Source organism: Hoplias malabaricus, chromosome 16 (genome assembly GCF_029633855.1).
Source record: "Hoplias malabaricus isolate fHopMal1 chromosome 16, fHopMal1.hap1, whole genome shotgun sequence".
In the NCBI taxonomy this organism is placed as follows: domain Eukaryota; kingdom Metazoa; phylum Chordata; class Actinopteri; order Characiformes; family Erythrinidae; genus Hoplias; species Hoplias malabaricus.
Window position 1 is genome coordinate 25,563,242 of NC_089815.1, and position 24,056 is coordinate 25,587,297.

A 24,056-nucleotide genomic window follows, 5' to 3' on the forward strand; every position below is an offset into this window, starting at 1 on the left:
AATAGATCTTTGATACTGGCATAAAAGCCAGTGAAAACTCAGAGAGGAACTGAGGAAGCATGAGCTGTTTGAACATGATGACACGGTAAACTGGGACCTTTTTGTATTTGCAAAAAATGGGGGCAACAGGACATTTGGTTTTTATGTGTAAAGGATTGCTGTACTGCATACAGTGGGTATACCGGTAGGATTTGAATATGATTGCAATTAGTTCTGTTTTGCGTTCTGTATTAACTCAGTTAAGCCTTAATGTTGGTTTAGTTCACCTGCTCAGTCAGTGGTGATTAGTTAGCAATGTGTGTGATGATAACATAAGGTGAAATAAAGGAAAAGTACAGTAACACCATAATTGTAGACATTTTCATTAAATACTGAATAAGCTGGAACAGATTTGCACATGCATTAACACATACATATGACACATTTACATATAAATACTGCCAAAAACAGAATACAATCTATATTTTTAGTAAAGCTTCTCTATGTAAGATTGTTAAAGTTAAAAGTGTCCTTCTTTTGAATCACGCGAGATGTTGGGTTGTTTTTCAGGATTTTTTTTTGCACCATTTCAGATGTCTTCATGTCAAATATCACAGGCTCTGAAAGAATTTCAAGCTCAGTGGGCTGTTGTCCCGAGAAAAATTGCTTGGAGTGTGGCTGACAGAGCTCATCTGTACAGCACTAGTCTGTGAGGCATGGAAAATAGTGTGCTGAAGTAAAACCAGCCAAAAGGCCGTATTCTTTGAGGAAGAGAAATGTTTTCAATCTTCCCAATCTGATTTAATTCCATTAGGCATTTTATTTACTATCTCAACCAGTTAAATACTGATACAACTACTTATCTATTTATGAATTGTATATGCCCCATGTTATTAAGAAATTGTAAATATTAAAAAAAATATCTTTGGATGCTCTTTTACCTCTCCGTTACTTGCATGGACAGTCCCTACATGAAATATATTTTAGCCCAAAATGACATGTGAAAACTTTCAAAAAAACAATGCTAATAAGATCAAGAAACATATGTGTAATCCTCACATGTAATGACTTTCTGTGAGGAATATTTTAGAGACTTTCAGTTCTTATCATGCATTTTTGACTGGAACTCAGCATATCACATCAAAACACTAAATTTATCCTAGTGCAGTGTGTCATTTTAAATGTGTTGGCCTTATCTGATGATAATAATAATATTACTTTGTAATTTTGGAAGTCTTTTGTTTAGAAGACTACAGTGTTGTATTTTTTTCTGGCAGTTTTTTCTGTGTGTATGAATACTTGCTTTGAATGTGGTCTCTGAACAGATGGTCGTAAACATATATTTTATAGGAATTAAGATAAGCAACAGCTTTACATTTTGAATCGGGAAAAAAAGCCTGATTTTAACTCTGAGTCTTACTTTCAATAGAGGTTGGCTTGTGCACATTTCTTATGGCCGACAGACCATAAATTTAAAAGACATTACCATAAGCATTAAATTTGGAATGGCCTCCACATAGAAATTCTGATTGAAATTAATAGAAACATTTCAATAAATATTTAATTACTTAATTTATTTCTCCCTGAAGTGACAAGCCTTTACCAAAGTGTTTGTATTGAGGTTTCGGTGTTTCATATTTGTCCTAATGATTGTGTGAGGTCATGCTCATAAAGCCCCACTTGATGGATGGGTCACATGACCAAGCCAGTCCATAGTCCTGTGGTCTCCTAGGTAACAGAGTCTCAGAGTGCGTGTCTCTTTCAGCCAATCAGAGAAAAGACACTCATTCGATATTCAATGTGCCCCTCCCCCAAGTGCTCTCTCTTTAATTCAAGTGGGTTATTTAGGATGGTTTTGACCAGAGCCGTGGCTCTGCTTTTGACAGGCTGAAAAAAGGGGGTTTAACTCAAGTACTTTCATGTTTCATGTCTCTTTTTTTCCTTTCTGCCTCTCTCTCTCTTTCTCTTTTGTTGCCCCTCCCGCTCCCTCTTTCTCTGTAGTGTGTGTGTGTGTGTATGTGACAAGACACACGTACACACACCCTCTCTCTGTGGAACGGCTGGCACATAGCACGACTGAGTGGGTCTGACTGGCCTTGAGCTTCTCCTGCCCTTCAACTTTGCTCCTCATGTGACCGCTTTGAGAGTGACTTCATTGTAATGACCTGAAGTAATAGCTCTTTATTACATTCGTTGAAGTTGTTCTAGCCATTTTTTCTTTTTACAAATTGCAAGCAAATTGTAATCCAGTTTAGGTGGATCTCGAGCACACCCTGGAGAGGGCCATAGGCGTTCAGATGGTTGTTAAAATGTTCAAGTTTCCTTAGGGAGTCCGTGACTTTTATAAATATCCCTTGGAAAACCTTCATTCGTCAAAGAACACATTATTTTCATGTTTTTTAAAAAATGTTTTTCATATGGGGCTTGCTATGATGTAAACCACAACATAATACAGAAAAAGATAAATAAATGTCTTTTTAATATCATAAATGACATTAAACCGAAAATGCTGTGGTTTCATCATGGTTTTGTGTGTGTTGCCCTGTGAAGGACTGGCGCCCCCTTCAGGGTGTGTTCCTGCCTTGCGCCCAGTGATTCCGGGTAGGGTCCTGACCCACCGCGACCCTGAACTGGATAAGCACGTACAGACAATGAATAAATGAATCTGGCTTTTTTCAATCATATAATTTTTTGTTGCTAAAACTTATAATGGGAAATACACAAATCAACTTATAGAAGTGAAAGAAGAGTAGCATCTTGAAATTTAATATACAATGCTGTTTTGTGATGTGATATGAAGCATTATTATTCATTCGCAGTAAAGATGAAGGTGGAGCTGCCATAGCTCGTTCTGTGCAGAAAGAGGGAGTCTCCTGTTACACATCAATAGCTCAGTGCTCACAGGCCTCCTCACGGGGGAAAGTGATATGGGCTTATACAAAAGAGCCTCTGTTGTTTTCCCATGTGTTCATTTTCCCCACGATCTCAAAGCAAGATTCAGCTGAATCAAGTTACAGGGTATACAATTGCGTGTTGAATTTAGATTTATGTTATAGTCATATACACGTCCATCCATCCATCTTCTGTACTTCATCCTGATCAATGGGTGCAAGGCAGGAAAACATTTTGTATAGGGCACCAGTTTAACATACATTCATTCATAAACACATCATAGTTACAAATAAAAAAGAAGCTCCAATGAAAACAATGGGATCTTCTATTTTCATTGTAATTAAAAAATAAATAAAATATTATTGTTGCTTAATGGTAAAAGGTAATGGAGTGTTGCTACTTTTAAACCGATATTACACAGTACAATTGATTTAGTGACATTTATTTATTCTAATATTCATTCATTATCTTTAACCCTTATCCAGTTCAGGGTCGCAGTGGGTCCAGAGCCTACCTGGAATCATTTATGGGGCGCAAGGCGGGAATACACACTGGAGGGGCGGCAGTCCTTCACAGGGCAATACACACACATTCACGCACACCTACGGACACTTTTGAGTCACCAATTCACCTACTAACGTGTGTTTTTGGACTGTGGGAGGAAACCGGAGCACCCGGAGGAAACCCACGCAGACACAGGGAGAACACACCACACTCCTCACAGACAGTCACCCGGAGCGGGAACCGAACCCACAACATCCAGGTTCCTGGAGCTGTCTGACTGCGACACTACCTGCTGTGCCACCGTGCCGCCCTTATTCTAATATATTTTTTAAATATATATAATTAAATGTGACATTAGAATAAGTACATCTACTAGGTTTTAAAGTGTTAAATGCTTTAGCACTCATGTCAAGCACTGTTTTCCAGGCTGGATTAAGGTCAAGTGCTTGTTGGCTGCTCATTCCTCTCGTAAAATGTGATGACTTAGCTTTTGTTTGTTGTTCTCCAAAGATTTAAAAATATTTTTCTACCTACGTGCATCTAGCACCTTCTGCCTAGAGTCACAAAGAAAACAAAGTCTATTAATTATCTACAACTTTCATTTCTTTAGCTTCATTTTCAGTTTTCATTGTTCTTTAATTCATTTATCTTGTAATATTTGCAAAAATTGAGAATCCCCTACAGCTTTATTTTCTCTCTGTGTATTTACTGTCCAAATAACATCAGGGATTCCATGTGACACAATCATGCTAATAGCAAAACTCACAAACTTTTACTGCTGTTAGCGTACTCTTCCATTATTTGTATTAGTATTAGAGCATGAGCTTACATCTCTCTATTACTGCTCTTTCTTTTAGATCAGATGAAGAAGACGGCCTCTCATCTCTCCGGATCCTTTCCACTGTCTCTAATCCAGTAGAGGGCAGCAGAGACTTCCAGTCGTGGGACTTCAAAGGAGAGAACTCTGATCACCATCAGCCCTCGAATGCTCCCTTTCTCTCCTGCCCTTGTTCCATCTGCTACAGCCCTCTAAAGGACCCCCTGGAGCCCCAGACATCCTGTAGCTCCCCACAGAGCCTCCTGGAGCCCAGGACGTCCTGCAACCTCTGCGGGGAGCAGGAGGAGGGATGTGCTTCCCTCTCCCAGCACCTCTGCCTTTCACCTGGAAACCTGAGATATGGCCCGGTCCTGGATAAATCCCACCAGGATGTGTCCACTCTTACAGGTAAGGTGTTGTTGTATGCATGTGTTCAGTGGCGTTCACCCCATTCTTTAGAATATCTTCCTCTGTCATTGGCAAATAATTTTTTGACTGATAAAAGAAATTCAAATTTACACGTGTTTCACAATATAAACACATTTCATATGTGTATATATATACTCAATTTGTTCTTGAATATTTTTCTATGAACAATGTGCTTTTACTAACTGTTTAACTGAGAGTGCTCATAACTCCAGGTAGTGTCTAATGGGTCATGTAAACTGAAGCAATCAGGAAGTAATGATTGCCTTTACTTTTTTCCACTAGAGTGCAGCAAAGACAGACATTAGAAACTTCTGCATGAAGTTTAAAGCTTAGTATTACGTTGAGGAAAGGGTTAATCAATTATTAACTACATTTAATCCTTTTTTCATTCTTGTAATCCAAACCATAATAAAACACCCCCTCTTCTACAAACCTTATTTCAGAATTTGCACCTAACCGAATAAAACTCAAATACATTTCTAATACAAATAAACCTTTAACATATAGGGATTGTGGTTGTCTGTGTCAGATCTATGTTCAGGGGCGGATTTGCCAGAGGTGGAGATTGTGAGTTTGCTGAGTGAGGAGTTACCCAGATACACCCTGCGGGCGGATCGTATTTTTGGGTATGAACATGACGACTGGCTGCAAACTCCACTGCTGCCACCAGAGGCTGCTTTGAAACTGACCTACGAACAGATCGACGAAACTCTCAAATACTTCTGTGAGTCTGTGCACTTTTTTCTGTCCTTTATTTCCCAGTGCTGTTGGTAATGATAACTGAGTATTCAGAACACACCTGAATAACAATCAGTAGAATCTACAAACTGAGAAACAGCCATTTTGTTGTTGTACTATTTGACTGTGGCCCAACTTATGCAAATACTATTATTAATTTATTATGTTAAGAGAATAAAACTGTGTCTATTAATGCATTTGGTACCATGTCACATAAGCTTCCCTTATATTCAACTCTTTCTTTTGGTTTGCTTGATTCAGCATTTTCATGATTGGACTGTGCACAATGTAAGGTACTTATTATAAGATACACATTCATCAAGTCATTTCTGGCTTGAACTTGTCCCTCAATATTTTCTTTTGACAACTTTCTGTTTTTGTGAGAAAATCAGTTCATGGTAATTTGATCTCTAAGGGAAAGCTCGTTCAACCTTTTCACTTTTATCTCTTCTGAACAATTCAAGTGCAATGTAATCTACAGACACGCAGATATGGTCCAAAGGCCTATATACATTACATGACACTGCTTTAAGATAGATTACTTTTGTAATTTGGCATTCAGTTCAGATAGAAATGGCTTTGAAGAAGGTTAGTATAACTTCAAATAACTGAACTTGTAAAGATCTGACTAGATTTGAAATTTTCAAAAATTGTATGATCAATAAAAATGGAAATGGGACTTAAATAAAATCAAATCCTTAAAAACACTATGTGGAAAAAATACATATTAATATGTTCTGTAAGACAATCAGTAGAAGAATCTACAGTAAAGTGCAAATCTGCCTGTTAATTGTGAGTAATATTGTTACTATAGTTTAGCTTGGAATGTATGTAATATTTCAGATCTTTAACTCTTGCTATAGTAATGTTGCTTGACTAATAATTAGAGAACTGTGTCCAGTATTAGACCCCTTTTTGGTTTAAAGCAGGAATCTTTCCCTATCGTTTTACCATGTCCCTATACCTCTCCTTCTCTCTGGGAATTAAGTTAAACTGCTCCCTGCCCACCCTGTATGACCCTAAACACTGGAAGGATTAAAAGAGTTAGACTTATGCGAGTCCTTATGCAATTTCTGGTAAACTGCACTAAACCATTAGCAAATTATCTGTGTGACTCCTTTTGAAGTCCTTTGAGATGGTGATCTTCAGTTCCGCTCTTCGCCACTAGAGCTGCACCTGCTCCTTCCTTCTTTAAATCCTGAGCGCTTCCAAAATGGCACAGATGTCAAAGACAATTAAGCAGATTAACTGATTGCTTTTAAAGTATAGTTAGCCCCTTCTGGTGCTCCCGGCGGCCTCTCTCAACCAGGCAGCACTTTGCTTGGACTTTGTTTTGGTGGTGCTGACGTCATTACAGCCAGGTCATAGTGGACAGGTCAACACTTTACCTCCCTGCAGCCGTTTCTCATTGATGCTTAGCTAGACTGGATTGAGCTGCTGCGCTAGCACTTGTGTTTAGTCTGTTATAATGGTGGGAGATGAACTTTGTGGAATTAATGCACCCACTTACAGGCTATTTTTAAGTTTTGAAAGTACTCATAAATATTGAGTACAATTCACTGATATATGAGACAGCGGGTCCAGTCTGTTCCTGCACAGCATACTGCTTTTAATTCAATCATCTAACAATGATTTTAAAGATGAGATTCTAGATTCTTTTAATGACATTTTTAATGGAATTTAGTTGGATTAGCATTTAGTGGTGTGTTGTTTGTCGGGATATCTGGGATTGTTGTTTTAAACTCTGGTTAATACTGGACAGGCTGTTCCCACAATGATCTTCTTACGCTGCAGCCAACACACAGCTGCTCGCTGTTCTTACTGCTGACCACTTAGACACACCTCAGTTTCCTTTGTTTTTCTTTAGGGCCTTGGTTTGTTTTTTTACTCATTATGCATCTCATAATCTCCATTTTTCAATGACATTATACCAGAATGCAAGAATGCAAACTCAGACTTGATTTGTTTATAAGCTAGCAAGATATAAGTTGCTTTTCTGATGGTTTCTGACTTTTGGAATTGTGAAAAAAACAGTTCACAACTCACTCATAATTTAGTGTGGCTCTGGCCACTTAAGGTGAACTGCATTAGACATTAATCATTAACCATTAGCCTTCTTTTGTTAAGATTCTCTTGGGAGCTTTCAGCCTCCAAACAGATTTCTACATAACTATATTAACTTCCAAGATAAGGAAGTAGTTTTTCAGTATTGGAGGTTTTATTTACAAATTAGTCCATTGATTTGTTGATTATTTACAAAAAATCTTGTCATTGTTCTCCATGGGTACTATGCAAATTTTAAGACACTGTGGCTTTCAAATGTGTGTCTGAGAATTCAGCTGTTTTTCAAAACCCCAGTTTAATTTAATCATTAAGCTGTAAGGAAAGTAATCCAAAGTGGTTTCTGGTATGTTGTCTTACCTTGTTTTGTTCCAAGCAGTGTTATTTTAACCTGACGCCTGTAGGGTTTTGGAGTATAACAAGTTACCTTTCAGGAAGTTACTACACAAAATGTGTTTCTGAAAACACCATCCTTTGCTTCAGACATTGTATTATGGTAGTTTTAAAAGATGATTTGGGCATAAATCTGTGTTTATAAATACAACCACACTGGAAACGTTTAGTGAATTGCAAAATCAATTGTAAAACATTCTCCATTTTACTGTTATCAATGGTACAAATAAAGTTGTTTGATACATTATAGATGATTAGCCTTGATGTTTTACAGGCATAGACCTATTGGTAAGCCATTTCAGTACATTTTTACGTTAAACAAAATTGAATAATTAAGTTAGTTTATATTTATAAAGTAGATGTTAGGCCGATGTAACAGAAGCAGGTTTTGGATGCCTCCTTATCCAGTATTTCAGCTTGATTTCATGACAAAAATATTCTCAAACTACTGCTGTGATCTTTGAAGAGTTTTGTCCCTTTGGACCCTTTGATCCAGAGCACGTTGGCAGCTACCTGATCCAGAATTGACTGTTTAGAGCTAAAAATTTCCTGCAGCATGAAGTTCATATTTAATGTAGAACCATGTAGACCATTTTTAAAGATTTGTGGTCAAAGTAGACTGTTTTTACAGATTCAATAGAAGGTTTGGCTTGCTAGTCTGAATACCAAAGAAATCAAGGTGTAGTTCATTCTGCTGTATGATAACATTGTTATAGCTGATATCAAAGCAGACAATGCAATCACCTTGCAGACAAAATATAATTATAATATGTTCACAAAATTTTCACAACAATAACCAATAATAATCATGTAATATACAGTTCATTGGAAAATGTAGCTTTATTTTACTACATTATTCAGGGTGGTTTTTAGTGTCGTACATAAATAAGACCTTTTTAGAAAATTGTTCATATTACACCCTGCAGTAAGAAATGTGTGCAGTGTTTCTAGACAAATGTTTTTTCCATTTTTTGGGGGGAAAATATTTCCCCAAATGTCTTTGTGTCATCTTATTTCCAAAGTCAATAAGTAAAGCCTTGTTCACATGGCAGTTTAATGTGTCTTTGGTGAACTGCCAAAACTTAGCTATTTACACCTGGCTTTTTGAATGCATTTTGAGTGACAACTTGTGATTGGATTTCTGCGTAACTTCCATTGAAGGAAGAGCCGTGCACGTACACAGCTCGTCTGCCTTATTTGTTTTCAGACAGAGATCTCACATGAATCCTTGCTCACGTTACATTATGGGCTTTTACAGACATTCCAGTCGTGTGGTCTGCTAGGCCAACAGTCCATTTCAGCAACTGTGTCTGGCTGCACACATAAACATATTGCATTTAAAATATCATTCAGGGGATGGCTGTGGGTTATTGTGCAACCTGAATGCTGCTTTAAAGTGAGTAGGGTACTGTCAGAGCTTTAAATGTGGTCTCACACATGCTACAGACAAGCTAACATTTTTGTGCATTTAACTGAAATTACTAGGTAATAAACTAATAAAGCTAAATACGATATAATATATTACTACAGTATTGCATGCAAAAAATAACATTATAAATATTTTATAACATCTCCTTCAGTTTATTAATCTAAAGACCAAAGATATGTCACATACAAAATTAGTAAAACATATTGATTTTGTAATATTTCTTTTTAAAGTTTTTGTCCTTAAAAGTACATTTGAGAAATGTACATTTGATAAAATTTAAATGTTTTTTTTTTTTTTTTTATGTAATAGTAATTTCCAAATTTAAGAATATAGTTTAAAAGAAGGGCTCATTCCATGTGTAAAGTGTAAATATGTTTATGATATAAGACATGAAAACAAACACATACACAAGCACACCATGTGTCTGCTTCATTGGGAGGCGTGTCAGTCACGTACCCTGCAGCAGAAATACCTCTTCAGATTTACAGAAAGCGCAGCAGACTGGAGCATACCAAAACCTGGAGAATGGGGGTGTTGACTCTGTAACATGACTCTAAACTTTTAAGAACACCATTTTGATGACCCTCACTTTCCAAGTGTTATGATATTTTAAAAAGACATTATATCATCAATAGACTTCTTAATCTCCCTTTACTGTTGTTGTTCTCCTGGTTGTACCTTTAGCCTCTGCCCTCCCTCTTGTCTGTACTGTTATCTGCAGCCTGTGTCTTACTGCAGCCAGGTGAGTGCCAACAGGGAAGCTGCAGCTGAAGCTCTGAGAGGATTTAACAATAACGACCTTACACACTCAGCCACAGAGAGCTTTCAGGTGTGTGAGGAAGGATGTGTGTGGACAGTATAGGAGTCTATTAGAATATAATAGGAGTGCATAAGTTACTTGAGACAGACAGAGCAAAAAGAGTTAAATCTCTAAGTTCAGACAGATTTCCAGAGGAGAAGGGATTATTGAACTTACTAGACAGGAGCAGAGGCTTAGGAGGTAATCATGGAGGTGTGGAGCAGCTCGGGCACAGACGAGAGCGAGCGAGAGGGCAGCAGTCAGGGTGAGGAAGACGAGGAGCCAGGGGAGGAAGAGAAGCAGAGCACAGAGGGTTTGTGCAGAGAGCTGGTGCAAGGTAATAACTGAATTTTTAATGGAATTTACAGACTGCATTGGATGGATTGAAACTTAGATATAATAATAATGTATATGTTGTGGTCTGTGTACTCCCAAAATATTTTACTATGTTGTCTTGTTTATATGAGGATTAAGGATGCTGGTGGATTGATCTGCATGGCTAGGAAAATTTATAATACTTTTATACTTTTATCTAATGCCACTTTGCCTCCTAAATCTTGAATAATTTTTTGTAGTTATGCTAGAGTGTATGGTTTATAGCTTTCGCATTTTGTATGGATATTTTGTATTAAACAATTGGAGATTTTCTATGAGTGCTAAATAAATAAACAACATTAAATAAAATACGGATTTATTTGTAAATCATTATTATTCACCCATTGCTGTTCTGTTTTATTGATGTATTATTCTGCCCTCAAACAATTGCAATCACAACTGATGTACATAGCATCTTTCTGATTATGTAGGTCAGTGGTGCTGCTAGACAACAGTCAATCCACTACAGTGGATACAGAGGAAATGCATTTCAATGCATTTAATGAAAAAACATTTGCTCCAAGGGTCTGTCTGCAAAGGATGATATGACACACAGAGTGTTGGGCAGTATTCACCCCAAGAGTTCTATCCTAAAACAATGTAGAAAGCTGGTAACATACATCAGGATGTTGAGATAACTAATCACACTGATTTACTCAGAGATATGCCATTAACTTCAAATATAAGCACTGTCGGTTTGTTCTGTTTAACAAGTGTACTTTGCCTAACCTTGAGAGAAGGCAGTCATTGTTCAGAGTGTAAACTTAGAAAGCGTGCTTTCTGAATTATAGATTAGGAGCCAGACTTTCAGTCAGACTTATATAAGCAAGGGCATAGAGTAGAGGAATTTTATTTTGTAGCAGATTTTAATATATTTTAGTTGTTGCATTTGATGTTATGCTTCACAGTTCAACCCTAACATTTTAATTGGTTATAGGTGCTGCATAATGAAAATCTGATTTTGATCTGTAGTCCACTAGTGAGGATTGGGAGACCACCAAGACGGCACAGCAAAGGTCTAGGGAACCTAGCCTAAAAAACCTGCAGATTATCAATTGCAGCCTGTATTACGCTCTTGAAAATAATGTTGCCAAGGGTGATTTTTCAGGGTGATGTTGCAATGCTTGTTTCTCTAAAGGACTTCCACATATCATAGCCACGTTCAGCCACCTTCCAAAGTGTTATCATTCACCTAATCTATAATCTATACATTGTAAACAATGGCCACTTGAATTTACATTTGTTGTGAGTCAGTATTGTTTCATGCTGTGAGTGACGTAGCTGATCCTGACGTAGGTAAACTTAAGCAGGACAACAATTAGTTTGACTCCAGAGGTCACAAAGTCATTTTATCTAGGGCTGGGCTTAATTGGGCATGGAAAACTGGCTCTGTTACAGTTAAGATGATCTAAATAAGGCCAGGTCAAAGCTGAATGAGAGCCTAGACACTACAGTAAAGTCGGTGAATGTGTGGAACTGGTGGCTAACGGGATTGTGGAGGTCCGTGCTGTTACCATGCAGTTTGTCCAATTAGAACCTTACTTTGTCCTATAGCCCATAGATTATTTCCAGTTGTGGACATTGTCACAACAATAATCTTAACATCAATTCAAGATTACATCAATACTCTTTGAGGTCCAGAAATTGTTAATTACATTTGTGATGAACATTTGAATGGCAAACATCAGACGGGTAATTATTCAGTGACTTTCAAACTCTTAGGCTTCATGTGATGTGCAGTCTGCTTTATTCTGGTTGTCCTTTGTTCTCATTGTCCCAACCTTTTACTAGTAAATCTTTTAATTTTATAAAAGCCCCTAGCCATCACAAAATGGCAGCCAAGGCATAATCCCCATAAATGGAAACAGGAAAGCAGGTAGTAATTAATCACTTAGGCTAATGTGGTTTGTCCTGAAAAAATATAATTCACAATAACATTTTATAAATGTTTGTTTTATTTATGTATGTATTTCCATTAGGCCTCAATTAGATGGATTTACTTTGCAGTGAATGTGGTACGACAGGCTGTGGTGTTGCCTTATAACTACAGGATCTTGAGGTCCTGTGTTGATCCTTATGTCACTGTCTCTCCATCATCTGTGGTTTCCTCTGATTTCTTCCTATGATCCAAAACACCTGTTGGATGTGCTAAATTATCCGTAGGTGTGAGTGTCTGATGCCCTGAGATGGACCGGTGCCCTCTTCCTGCTTTGCGGCCAGTGATTCTGGCACCAGACCCAGTGCAATCAGGATGAAGAGGTTACAGAAAATGCATGAATGAAGTGTTAGATTTGTGGTCTTTCTTGTGTCATCTTTTGTCATGTGTGTGCGCTGGCATGATCAAGAAATCAAGGCATCAAGGCCTGCCATTTTCTGGTGGGATTGCAAAGACATCATGTACTCTTTCATATGTCTCTCCATCGTCTTTGCCCTGCATCTTCTCTGTTGAAGGGTAAATTCCCCATTAATGTGATGTCTGCAGAGCTATATTTCACTGGGGTTTGGCTCTGGGCCCAAAATAGAGCTCACTGAGCTCAGAGGCATTGGCACTTTGGTCCATTTGATAATTGCTACTTAAAATGATTGCACTGACTGTTGTTTCTGGGGCAGTTACATAGGTTCATTTATTGCTGCTCTTGATATTCTGGTCACGTTTGTCCTGTAATCATTTTGCGTATGTACATAAACATAATTGCACTCAAGAAAACACAGTGATTTGCTTTGTACACAGAAAAAAAGCTGTTTGCTAATATTATGGTATATTTACCAATATTATAAACAGGTATATGTGGTATACAAGTTTATGACAGTGTATTCCTTGGGTTGAAATGCTACCAAGCTTGGAGGGTAAAGCCCAACCATATAAGAACAGTGAAGCAAGTCAGTGGATGTTTTCAAATTGCTGCGAACCAACTTAGAGTAGAAGACAGCACACCCAAAAAAAAGAGACCAGTTGTGCTGTCTCCAGGCCGTAGATGGCTGGTGCATCGCTAGGGATCAAACTCATAACCTCTCAGTGTATTTGTTTACATATTAGTGGTAAATATTACTGGACTCTGGTGCTGTAAATCATTTCTGTAAAATGTGGAGCAGCACTCTAATCCTGTGCTGTATCTTTACCCTGGCACTGCAGTTCATTCAGAGTCTGTTTGTCAACTGTGGACTTGATCTAGTACATGGATATATATATCACATGACAGAGAATGGCAGACTTAAACTGCTAATGAAGCTCATCCTCAGAAGCTTAGCACTTTGAATGCTCAGTCAATGTCTGTGTGTGTGTCCAGCATCCAACAGTATAAAACTTTTAAAGCACAGCAGTTTTTACCTCCATATTTACTGTTTTCATGGTTTATGTTCGTGGTTATGTTTATAAATTGTATCATTTCCATTGCTCATTTCCAATATTTTTTTTAAGTAGCATTAAATAAAATCCATTCTCTCTCTCTCTCTCTCTCTCTCTCTCTCTCTCTCTCTCTCTCTCTCTCTCTCTCTATCTCTCTCTCTCTCTTATTATAGTGCTGTGTTCAGAGAGAGTGGGTCAAGTCACTAAGACGTACCATGATATTGAGGCAGTTACCCATCTTCTAGAGGAGGTGAGAAAGACCCCTAGGCTTCTGGTAATGTAATTAAGTACAACGTGACATCAGATTTTTATTAAAATGCTTAAAAATTCTCAATATTAGACAGGTGTTTTGATTTATATTTAAGAGCATTTTTTATTGTAAACCTGCAACTCTGTGCTAATTTGGAATGTATTTGATTTGTGTTCATTATACTGTTTGTAAAGCTAAAGAAACTGTTCATTAGTTTATAATGCTAGTCCAATAGATGCTGTGCCAATAGTTGGATGTTATAAATGTGTATTTATTTTACATTTGCATCAGATATGACCAGATATGTGTATGAAACATATTAGGTTTCAGAACCGACCCACGATCCATATGTCAGTGCATCTCTAAATTATATCATAAACACACTCAACCAATGTGCACATTTTCAGTTTTGCCCGGAATTGCTTTTTCTCTGTAGAAAGAGCGGGATCTGGAGCTGGCGGCAAGGATTGGCCAATCACTGCTCAAGCAGAACAAAGCATTGACTGAGCGCAACGAGCTGCTGGACGAACAGCTGGAGATTGCAAAGGAGGAGGTTCGAATGTTACATATATTTTAGTTTATGACGTGCAATTAGTTTTAGATGACAAAGAAAACTAATTAGAAATCTAGTGTACTCATACATTATAAACATACAAGCTGTATTATGTATACCATCCTCTGAAACGGTCTTTAGAGGGTGTTTAATGGTTTAACATTGAAAGCTAGGAAAATTAAGCTAAAAGCAAAAAATAAAAAGACATTAATTTAAAATTGGACTGTGTTTGTGTGTGTGGGGGTGTTTAGATTGCTCAGCTGCGTCATGAACTTTCTATGAGAGATGACCTCTTGCATCTGTATGCCAGCACTGAGGAAATCGAAGCCGCAGCAGAATCACGCTCACCGTGAGTACCTCGCGCATGCACAAATGAACACACACACATACACACACACACAGGCATACATGGATAGGCAACCGTTTAAATAACAAAAATGATGTGTTGTTTTAGAATCAGACGCAATGAGTCAACGTCCTCTCTCAGTAACTACATCCATTATGACTTCCTGCAACAGAAGCTCAAGGGTCTGGAAGAGGAGAACCTCAAGCTCCGCACTGAGGTCAGTTTAGTCACTTGTGTACAGCACATCTTGTACTTTTGTACTTTTAAATTGGTATTGTATACATTACATGCAGTAACATTATACCATACTTCTTGCAAATGGTTCCAATAGCTAATGATAGCATCTAGCATCTTTTGTTTGGGTGATTGATTATATATTAGATAGAAAAATAGCACAGTGTAGTAAAGGAATTAGGGAGTGGCTATTATACAGTGTGTATCCATGTAATTATACAGGGTATACCCTTGTAAAAGTTGTCCCCAGATGTGTGACTTGTGTTGTATGTCACTGCACACTCTCAGGCTAATGAGCTAACATTGGAGACCAACAACTATGAAGAGCAGGAGCAGCAGCTGATGATGGTGTATGTTGAAGAGCTCTGTAAGTAACCTGTATTTTCACATAATCCTTAAGGATCTGCTTGCAGTACCATGTTGAATTTTAGCAGTAAGTGGAATGTAATTACTTTAATAGCCCCCCCCCCCCCTCTCTCTCTCTCTCTCTCTCTCTCTCTCTCTCCCTGTATAGCATCAGTAAATAAGCAGGTAGTGGCTTTGTCAGAGGAACTGGCTCGTAAGGTGGAGGACTCCCTGCGGCAGCAGGAGGAGATCAGTTCACTGCTGGGGCAGGTTGTGGATCTGCAACAGCGGTGTAAAGGGGTGAGACTGATTTATAAGCATGGACATGCCATTTTCCACCAAAGGAAAACCATTTCATCTTTTGATCATAAAATCTATAGGTTTGTTTGATGTACATTCATAGAACAAATGATCTGAGCTTTACTCACTAAATTGTTTTGTTTTAGTGAAAAGAATTAACACTTAAACATACAAAAATATCTGAATATGGGTGCTTAGAATGTCAGAAAAGCAAAATAGGATTTTATTAAATGCCAGAGATTAACAGTTCAACAAAAAGCATGTCCCATCCTGAGTGAGGATGGTAATTTCATTGTTGAGACCTTGATTTTTTTTATGTTGTTAGAATCTCTCAGGTGAAACCAAACCAAATTACATTTTTCATGCTCTGATCTTGATTTATAAAAATGTTAACATAATTTTAGTTTTTAATAAAAAAACATATTTGTATTTGTTAACACCATTATGTTTTGCTGTATCATCATGGTTTGCAGCCTTACAGCACCATTATATGATCTCTAACCATACATAATTCCTATGCACTTAAGCCAAAGACTCACATTACTTGCTTCCATTATTTATCAGTCAACAAATAATGGCTTAATAATAATTGGGGCTATGCACAGTAATGGTTTTTATTCATTTATGTTCTGGACTGGTAAGTATCTTATCACATACAGACACCTGTAAATGACCTAGATTTTGCAAAGTTAAATCCTTAGTCTTGTAGTTATTTATCCTATCATTCTTAGCTCTTTTAAATGTGTTTATCTTTTCTTGTGTTTTGTGTGCAGTTGATAAGAGAGAATGAAGAACTGACCCAGCACTTGAATGCTTCACGAGAAATCCAATCACAGCTCAAAACAGAGGTTCGACATGCCCTCCTCACTGATATAATTGCCTTTATAAACATTTTTTTCACAAGCCTAGGCTGCTTTCACTCTAAACTCTAAACATCCTTGTTGCTGATAAAGTACAAAACTGGTATCAGTGTGGCAGTAATTGCTGTAGTTAAAGGTGGTTATGACAGTTTGCGGAACCCTTCCCAGGTCCATGCTTCACAATGATCTCTGTCTCCCCCTGTCCGCAGCTGAAGGATCTGCAGGAGAGATACTCAGAGTGTGAAGATATGCTGCGGGAAGCAAGAGAGGACATAAAGAACCTGCGCAATAAGAGCCTGCCCAACAGTACAGTGCAGCGCTACAGCTCCCTATCTGCTGTTGTTCCCATGGACTCTCTCGCTGCAGAGATCGAAGGAACTTTTCGCAAAGGCCTGGACAGCCCTGCTCCTTCAGAGTACAAGTCAGTCATCCACAAGTGTAGCACTGTCTGCTTCTTATCTCATTATATTACAAGCAAAATATAATATTTTTCTGTATAGGAAATCTGGTAATAACATGTTTTTGGGTCCTAGTTTACCCAGAGTTTCTCCAGAAATTCAGTTGTAAATTTAAATATTTTGGAGGACAACATTTTGGAAGCAAGACTGCCTTTGTGAAAATAAAGCAGATGTTTTTAATTGTGGACTATTAGTGTAAAATTGTAAAACATTTCTCTGTATAATTTTAAAAGTCATTAGTGTTGACATGAGGCTTTGCGCCAATAGGTCACACCCCTGGCGTGTGTTTGAAACGGTGAAAGTAGCCAACCAAGCTGCTCGTCTGCGCTCTCGGTGCCAGTCTCCTCAGGTGCCAGGCTCTAACTCTGCCTCTCCGCGCTCCAGTCGAACCAGCACACCACGAACCAGCTACTATGGCTCTGACTCAGTCAGCCTCAACCTTGAGGACAAACTTGCCTCAGCAACACCATCAAACGAGCAAAGGTGAGGGCTTACTCAATGTAAGTGTGGAAGTATTTCATTGCCAATGTGTATAGTTAAATTTTAATATATGTTAAGGCTATAACAATATTTATTATTGAAGTTTATGCAACTTTAGTAATGTGTGCTTTTACTGTTCCTCAATATAGAATTACCATTGCCATTAACTTTGAACATTGGCATATTCGGTACAATAGGTGGCAGTGTATATTTTTTAACCATAGGGAAAAATACAGGGGTTGGACAATGAAACTGAAACACCTGGTTTTAGATCACAATAATTTATTAGTATGGTGTAGGGCCTCCTTTTGCGGCCAATACAGCGTCAATTCGTTTTGGGAATGACATATACAAGTCCTTCACAGTGGTCAGAGGGATTTTAAACCATTCTTCTTGTAGGATAGTGGCTAGATCTCTACGTGATGCTGGTGGAGGAAAACTTTTCCTGACTCACTCCTCCAAAACACCCCAAAGTGGCTCAATAATATTTAGATCTGGTGACTGTGCAGGCCATGGGAGATGTTCAACTTCACTTTCATGTTCATCAAACCAATCTTTCACCAGTCTTGCTGTGTGTATTGGTGCATTGTCGTCCTGATACACGGCACCGCCTTCAGGACACAATGTTTGAACCATTTGATGCACATGGTCTTACTGGTGCAATATGTAATTAATGAAGATTGGCCACCAGGCTGCTCCAATTTAGCCATGAAACCTCCCACACTACAATGACAGGTGTTTCAGTTTCATTGTCTAACCCCTGTATATAGAACAGAGAAGAATCCTGTTAGAATAATTCAGATAATAAACTAGTGAATTATTTTCATGTGAATGGAGCAATTAGCAGTTTACTTGGTGACACCACATTTGTTGTCGTGGCAGCTGTGTGGAGTCAAAGCGTCTGGGTCAGCCAGGCACTCCAGGCGGTCAGGATCTCGAAGAAGCTCTACGTTCACTCTCTGCAAGGCAGGAGAACCATTCGTCTGAGCGTCCTTTCTTTGAGGTGGAGAGAGAAAGAAAGCTGAGGGCACTTGGTGGCAGTGGGAGTGGCAGTATGGGAGCATCCAGCGGCTTCCTTACACCCAATGACAGTGTGGTCTCCACTGGAACCAACTACTCAGGAAGCTCCCAGCATTCATCTGGGTCATCCAGCTCCCGCTCCTACCTTCCTGAACGCCTGCAAATAGTCAAGCCACTGGAGGGTGAGAAGACAAACACAAAAACACACATGCACAAACAGACATACTTCATGGTGACGTGTTAATGGTCAAACTATTTATTTGTACAACAGGCTCAGTCACCCTGCACCACTGGCAGCAGCTGGCAAAGCCCAACCTGGGGGGCATCCTGCACCCACGCCCAGGCATCCTTACCAAAGATTTCAGGGAGCTGGATGTGGACCTCCAGCAAGTATATAGTCTCAATGACCTTGAGGAGGATGAACTTGATATGTCCAGTTTGCCCAACTCCACTCATCTTGCTATGGGTAAGGTCCACAGCCCTGTCTCAGTTCTCATAACAAATGTACTGTTACTGTTTAGATAAAAGCAGGATTATCTGACATTGTTTACACCTGGGATTAACATCTGATCTATGTGGTCTGTGATCTTGCTTGTCTGAAACTGAAAAATAGCATGCAATACTTTCTCTTCTACACTTTCTCCAGGGTAGCGTCTGCATATAGATATCGATCAGATCTTTTTTCACCATGCAATATTTAAATTTTTTAAAAAGGCGTGGAGCAAGGTCTATACAGACTGTGTTCATCCTTTTACTTCTTTCAAATTGCAATCAAGGTGCGGGGGAATTCCAGACATTATAAGATACCATGCAAGCATTGACAGTACTTTTTCCTGAACCACCACACCTAAATACAGATGAAAGACAAATATGACAAACATGAGATATAAACAAAGCCAGGTGTGGTGTCAGAGATATGTACTTTCCTTCCTAGGCAGGTAGTTTAAAGGCTTAGAGTTTGCCAAATCTGGATACCAAAAATGTCCAGCTTAAATTTACTTATTTAACAAAAGATGAATATTTGTGAATGAAACACACATATCAATTAATTTAACAATAAAACCTGTTTGTTTTAAAGCTTGTCTGCATCGCATGTGTTAATACATCACGATTAAGATCTGGATACATTCTCATCACAGTACAACTACCCTGGCCTAGTAAATGCAAAAATCTTTCACATATAAGACACATTGTAATAACAAGTATAAACAGGGCTGCTGAAAGCTATTTTTTATGTCCCCAATAGGGAAAAACTATCATTGTATCTAACTGATGTTTGAATATGATTCTTGCATATCAAGGACATTCTGTCACAATATCCTCCTTCTCTGCATTAATCATTTCAGGGTTTTTTTATGTTTTAAATTACATACCTTGAGTGAGTAGAGTGTTTTAGTGAGTGTTTGTGTGTGTGTTTACCTCAGTCAATTCACCCGGTCCCAACCTCCCCCATGCCCATACCACCCACACCATCACCAACTGCCAGGCCCTTCACCCTTCTCTCCTGCTCTCCTCATTCTCTACTAGGTAAGATACCATTCTACCTCACTGCATATATGTACAAATGCCCTATGTGCTTTACTCTGGTTCTAGATTGTCACAAAAAAGCTGTGGTTCTCCAGGACCGAGGCCCACTGCCCAAGTTATTTGACCATTATTGGACACGTCCATGTTTTCCCCCTTTTTTAGCCCATCATTTTCATCTTTTTTTACATCTTCCATTTTATTTTCTTTCCTCAGCTGAAGCTTAAACAGTGATTCCTCCAAGGAATCATTTCCAGAAATGTTAAGGCTTTGTGAAAATAGTTGTTTCATCAACAAAATGGAAAATAGGTAATGCTCCAGTAGAATACATATGACTATCAGCTGCACTCATGTTACTCATGTGCCTTTGGGGATTCTGCTGATTTTCTTCAACACCTCGTCCTTCTCTGCTTTTCCCCTTCCTACTCATCCACTCTTAATTTACTCTCTCAGTGACAGGAAGCGCTGGTCAAGGCTCTTCCGACAGCTGTAATTTCACCTACCTCCATAAAGTAAGAACCAAAAGTCAGTCAGTGGTTGGAAAGGCTGGAGACACTGCATCAGAGTTCCCCTGAGATGCACTGATCACCCTAACTTTTGAGACCATACCCCAGCTTATACAGAGCTAACTAATCAGCATGAAACGTACTTGAATGGATTTGGCACTAATTCTTTTTATAATTCTTTACTATTTTCCTCTTTATTAAAGAACCTACATAAGCTTTTTGAAATTAAACTAAAATATCCATAGCTCAAGTTACTGAACTAATAATTTACTAACCTCTTTTGCTGTTGCTGCCATAAGAAAACCTCATAACTCAGTGAATATATACTTGTAGATTCTTTAATGCCAGCTTCTGTTTACCTTTTATTACTAAGTTTCTAAATCCAAAAATGAGCGTTCATTACTGTTTTGCCTTTAAACACCCTACATGTTCCCCTCTTGTCATGAACAGATTTAAAAATTTATATTTTAACAAACTTTCATATTGACCATGTTTCGAAATATTAGAAAAAACTGTTAAAGATTTCTAGCAATGTTCTTCAAGGCGATATTTTAAATATCTTCCTATATAACCATTTCATAAATTTGGTGGACTCTTGTGCTAAGACAAGAATGCTTTTTCCTTCATATTCTATTGTTTTCTTATGGCAGTGATGTTCTTTATTCACACTGGTCTGAACTAACTTTTTTATTTGCAGCATACGGGCTGGTGATACTAACGTCCATGCTGTTCAGTGTTGAACTCAATGTCTTTTGTATTATTTGTCATTTTTATTGTTTTTTGCTTTTTGTGTTTTTTCCACAGCCTTCAGCCTCACAGCCTGTCCGCTTGTGGAAGCCGTGAGCATGTAAAGACCTCAGCGGATCTCCAGCAGAGCTCCATGCTTCCTGGTTTCTTCCATAGGACCATCACAGCACCTTCCCTCGGTCTCCTCCAGCTACTTAAAAGCCAGGGCATCTCTGCATTATCTCAGCCCAACTTGCCTTCCATTTTAGCAGGACCTTTTACCAGTACAGCTTTAAAGGATAAGGAGACAGACAATAGACACAAAGGAGAGGAACGCAAGAGGAACATTTTCAGCTTCAATCTGGTTGAGAAGCTTCAGAACCTTGGTCTTCATAAAGTGGTGGCCAGAGGATTCATAGACTCAGGAAAGGATAAACCTCCTCCAACAAAATGCTGAAAGCTGGACTCCAACACAACCATTGTCTGATGCTGTTTTTGATTTAAATGTCTTCCACTTCTGGTCCAGAAGATCTAGTTTCATATCCAGCCTGTTCATCACTGGACAGATTGAAAGCCATAGACATGTAGAATAAGCTTTGTAGTCATGATCTCTCTATTTGATTATGAATGAATGGGAGACCATATCTGTTTCAAGGCTGTCCTTTCTGCTCCTATGTCTGTTTCATATGCAGCCCTGACAGAAACCTGACTGATCTGGAGATCCAACATCAAGGCATTTTAATTCTCTTAGATATATATATGATATGTTTTAAGTCACAAGTTCTGTGTTTAAAACACTCATCAAAAGGGAATGTTGTTTTATTATTTAAGAGCTTTTTGTGCTTGTTTAATTATATATTATGGTCATCATTCTCATGTCACAATGTGTCTTGACATATTTGAGCACAAAATATTATTTGCTAGCGTCAGCACAGAGATAAACGCTAGAATTTCTGAATGTAGAAGTGCAACAGAGGGGGCTACGGAGTTTCTTTTAGGACCAGTTTCCTCTGATTAGTCTTTATGCTGTCTGTTCATTTTATGACAATCTTTGCATGTGTTCTTGCTTTTAGAAATGCTGGATCGTCTGAGCATATTGTTCAGTATGTCTAGTTTGACTTTTCGCAATATTTGATGGAGCAGCTTTTGGAGTGTGTTCAATTTTCCCATCCTTGGGACCCAGATGAAGCTTTTACACAGAATGTAAAGGTGCTTCAGAGTATACTTGAAGTCACTGTAAAGAACTGACCACAAACTAGTGACTGTGTTGTTTTGACTGCTATTTAAGTCACACTGCTGTATGCCGGCATGCTGTACAAACATGAAGAGATTTATCACAGTTGTTAGCACCACATCAAACTACTTGCACATTCAGATTCAGCAACAAATCACTGAATGGACCATTTTTTTACCTCACCCAGTTACACAATCACGTGTTCATTTTGCTTCATTGGGACAGTTAACCTAAATGCTGTAGAAAGTCTGTTTATATAATCACATGGCATTTCAAATTCACCTGCCTGCCAGTCTGGTTTATCTGTACTGTGCAGTCAAGTAATTATCTTATGCCACATTTATGGTTTGTGATGCAGTGCTTTGTTAATCAAGAATGTTTCACTAATGTTCTGTAGAAGTAAATGCAGTGAATCTTGCATTAGTATTTGCTTAAAGAGAACTGTACTATAATCACTCCTAATGACAATAATAATGATCTAATAATTCAGAACTAAATGACACTTTTTATTCAAGGAATATCAAAGATATTGTTTCAAAGTTTCCACATAAAGCCCTCGTCCTTTACAACGTGTTATAGTTTATGAATAAAAATCCAAATAAGAACTGAGAATATAAATACTATTTGAGATAGAGATGGAGGGAAGAAATTTGTACAGTTAGTAGTCTGTTTCTGAAAGAATTATTAAAATACACTTACTGACCCTGTCCCAACCCAACTGCAGATGATCACTGTGTTATATCTGTGTGTAATCACTAATTGATGTAGGTAAGAAGCAGCAAATAATGAAGCAATAATGTTTCTGTCTTAATTGTCCTTTTCTAAATGGGCAACTGAGCTCTCTGTAATTATAAAACACAAATTTGCTCTGTACATTGCTGTAGTATATGTAAATGTATGTTTCTGTATATTTACAATAAACACAATCCTTTGCCTGTAATAGGTCTGTTACTGTGTAATCATTTTTCTTAATTTTATATGACCATGATAATTTCACTCTCATGAAGTTTTCACAAATTAAAAAAAATAATATAGACTCCTTTTGAATGCAGACATAAGCTTTATTCAACCGCTAAGGATTAAAAGATACATCTGTAAAAGAATACAATTTTAAAGTGGATAGGACATTTAATGAGTGTTGCTAGAACAGTGAGGTAAACTTCAGTCTGTGCTCCGGCGCCCAAAATCCACCCAGCCCTGATAATCTGAAATACAGTCCTCCCGCTGAATAATCTCTGTGAAAATGATACAAAAGACAGTGAGATTTCTTTTTTTTTTTTTGTGGACGGCTATTTTCTTTCTTTTTTGTCAGATAATATGAAATGTTATCAATACGTATTAAAACTTAATATTAAAACATTATAGTATGAGTACATTGATCTTTGTGAATTTATAAAATACCAAATTTGACATTTCCACAATAAATTGTACGTTTTTATCACCTTTGTTATAAATAAG

At 38.0% G+C, this 24,056-nt stretch overlaps 1 protein-coding gene across 1 annotated transcript; it reads left to right on the forward strand.

The window, feature by feature from the left end:
• Nucleotides 1-74: 74 nt before the first annotated feature.
• On the forward strand, nucleotides 75-23,510 carry hap1 (huntingtin associated protein 1). Its single transcript, XM_066647057.1, has 16 exons — nucleotides 75-85; nucleotides 4,233-4,600; nucleotides 5,151-5,345; nucleotides 13,936-14,012; nucleotides 14,449-14,565; nucleotides 14,817-14,914; nucleotides 15,020-15,128; nucleotides 15,434-15,512; nucleotides 15,660-15,790; nucleotides 16,564-16,638; nucleotides 16,860-17,071; nucleotides 17,376-17,591; nucleotides 18,471-18,790; nucleotides 18,880-19,074; nucleotides 20,033-20,135; nucleotides 21,443-23,510. Exons 1-16 carry the CDS (start codon nucleotides 75-77, stop codon nucleotides 21,819-21,821), a joined length of 2,685 nt encoding a protein of 894 aa, XP_066503154.1. The 3' UTR covers nucleotides 21,822-23,510.
• Nucleotides 23,511-24,056: the final 546 nt, after the last annotated feature.

What these genes read in the sequence shown, in the direction of transcription:
- hap1 (XM_066647057.1), top strand. An exon ending in TGGAGATTGCAAAGGAGGAG is followed by an intron (nt 14,566 to 14,816) that starts GTTCGAATGTTA and finishes GGGGGTGTTTAG; the next exon opens with ATTGCTCAGCTGCGTCATGA. An exon ending in CCTGCTCCTTCAGAGTACAA is followed by an intron (nt 17,072 to 17,375) that starts GTCAGTCATCCA and finishes TTGCGCCAATAG; the next exon opens with GTCACACCCCTGGCGTGTGT.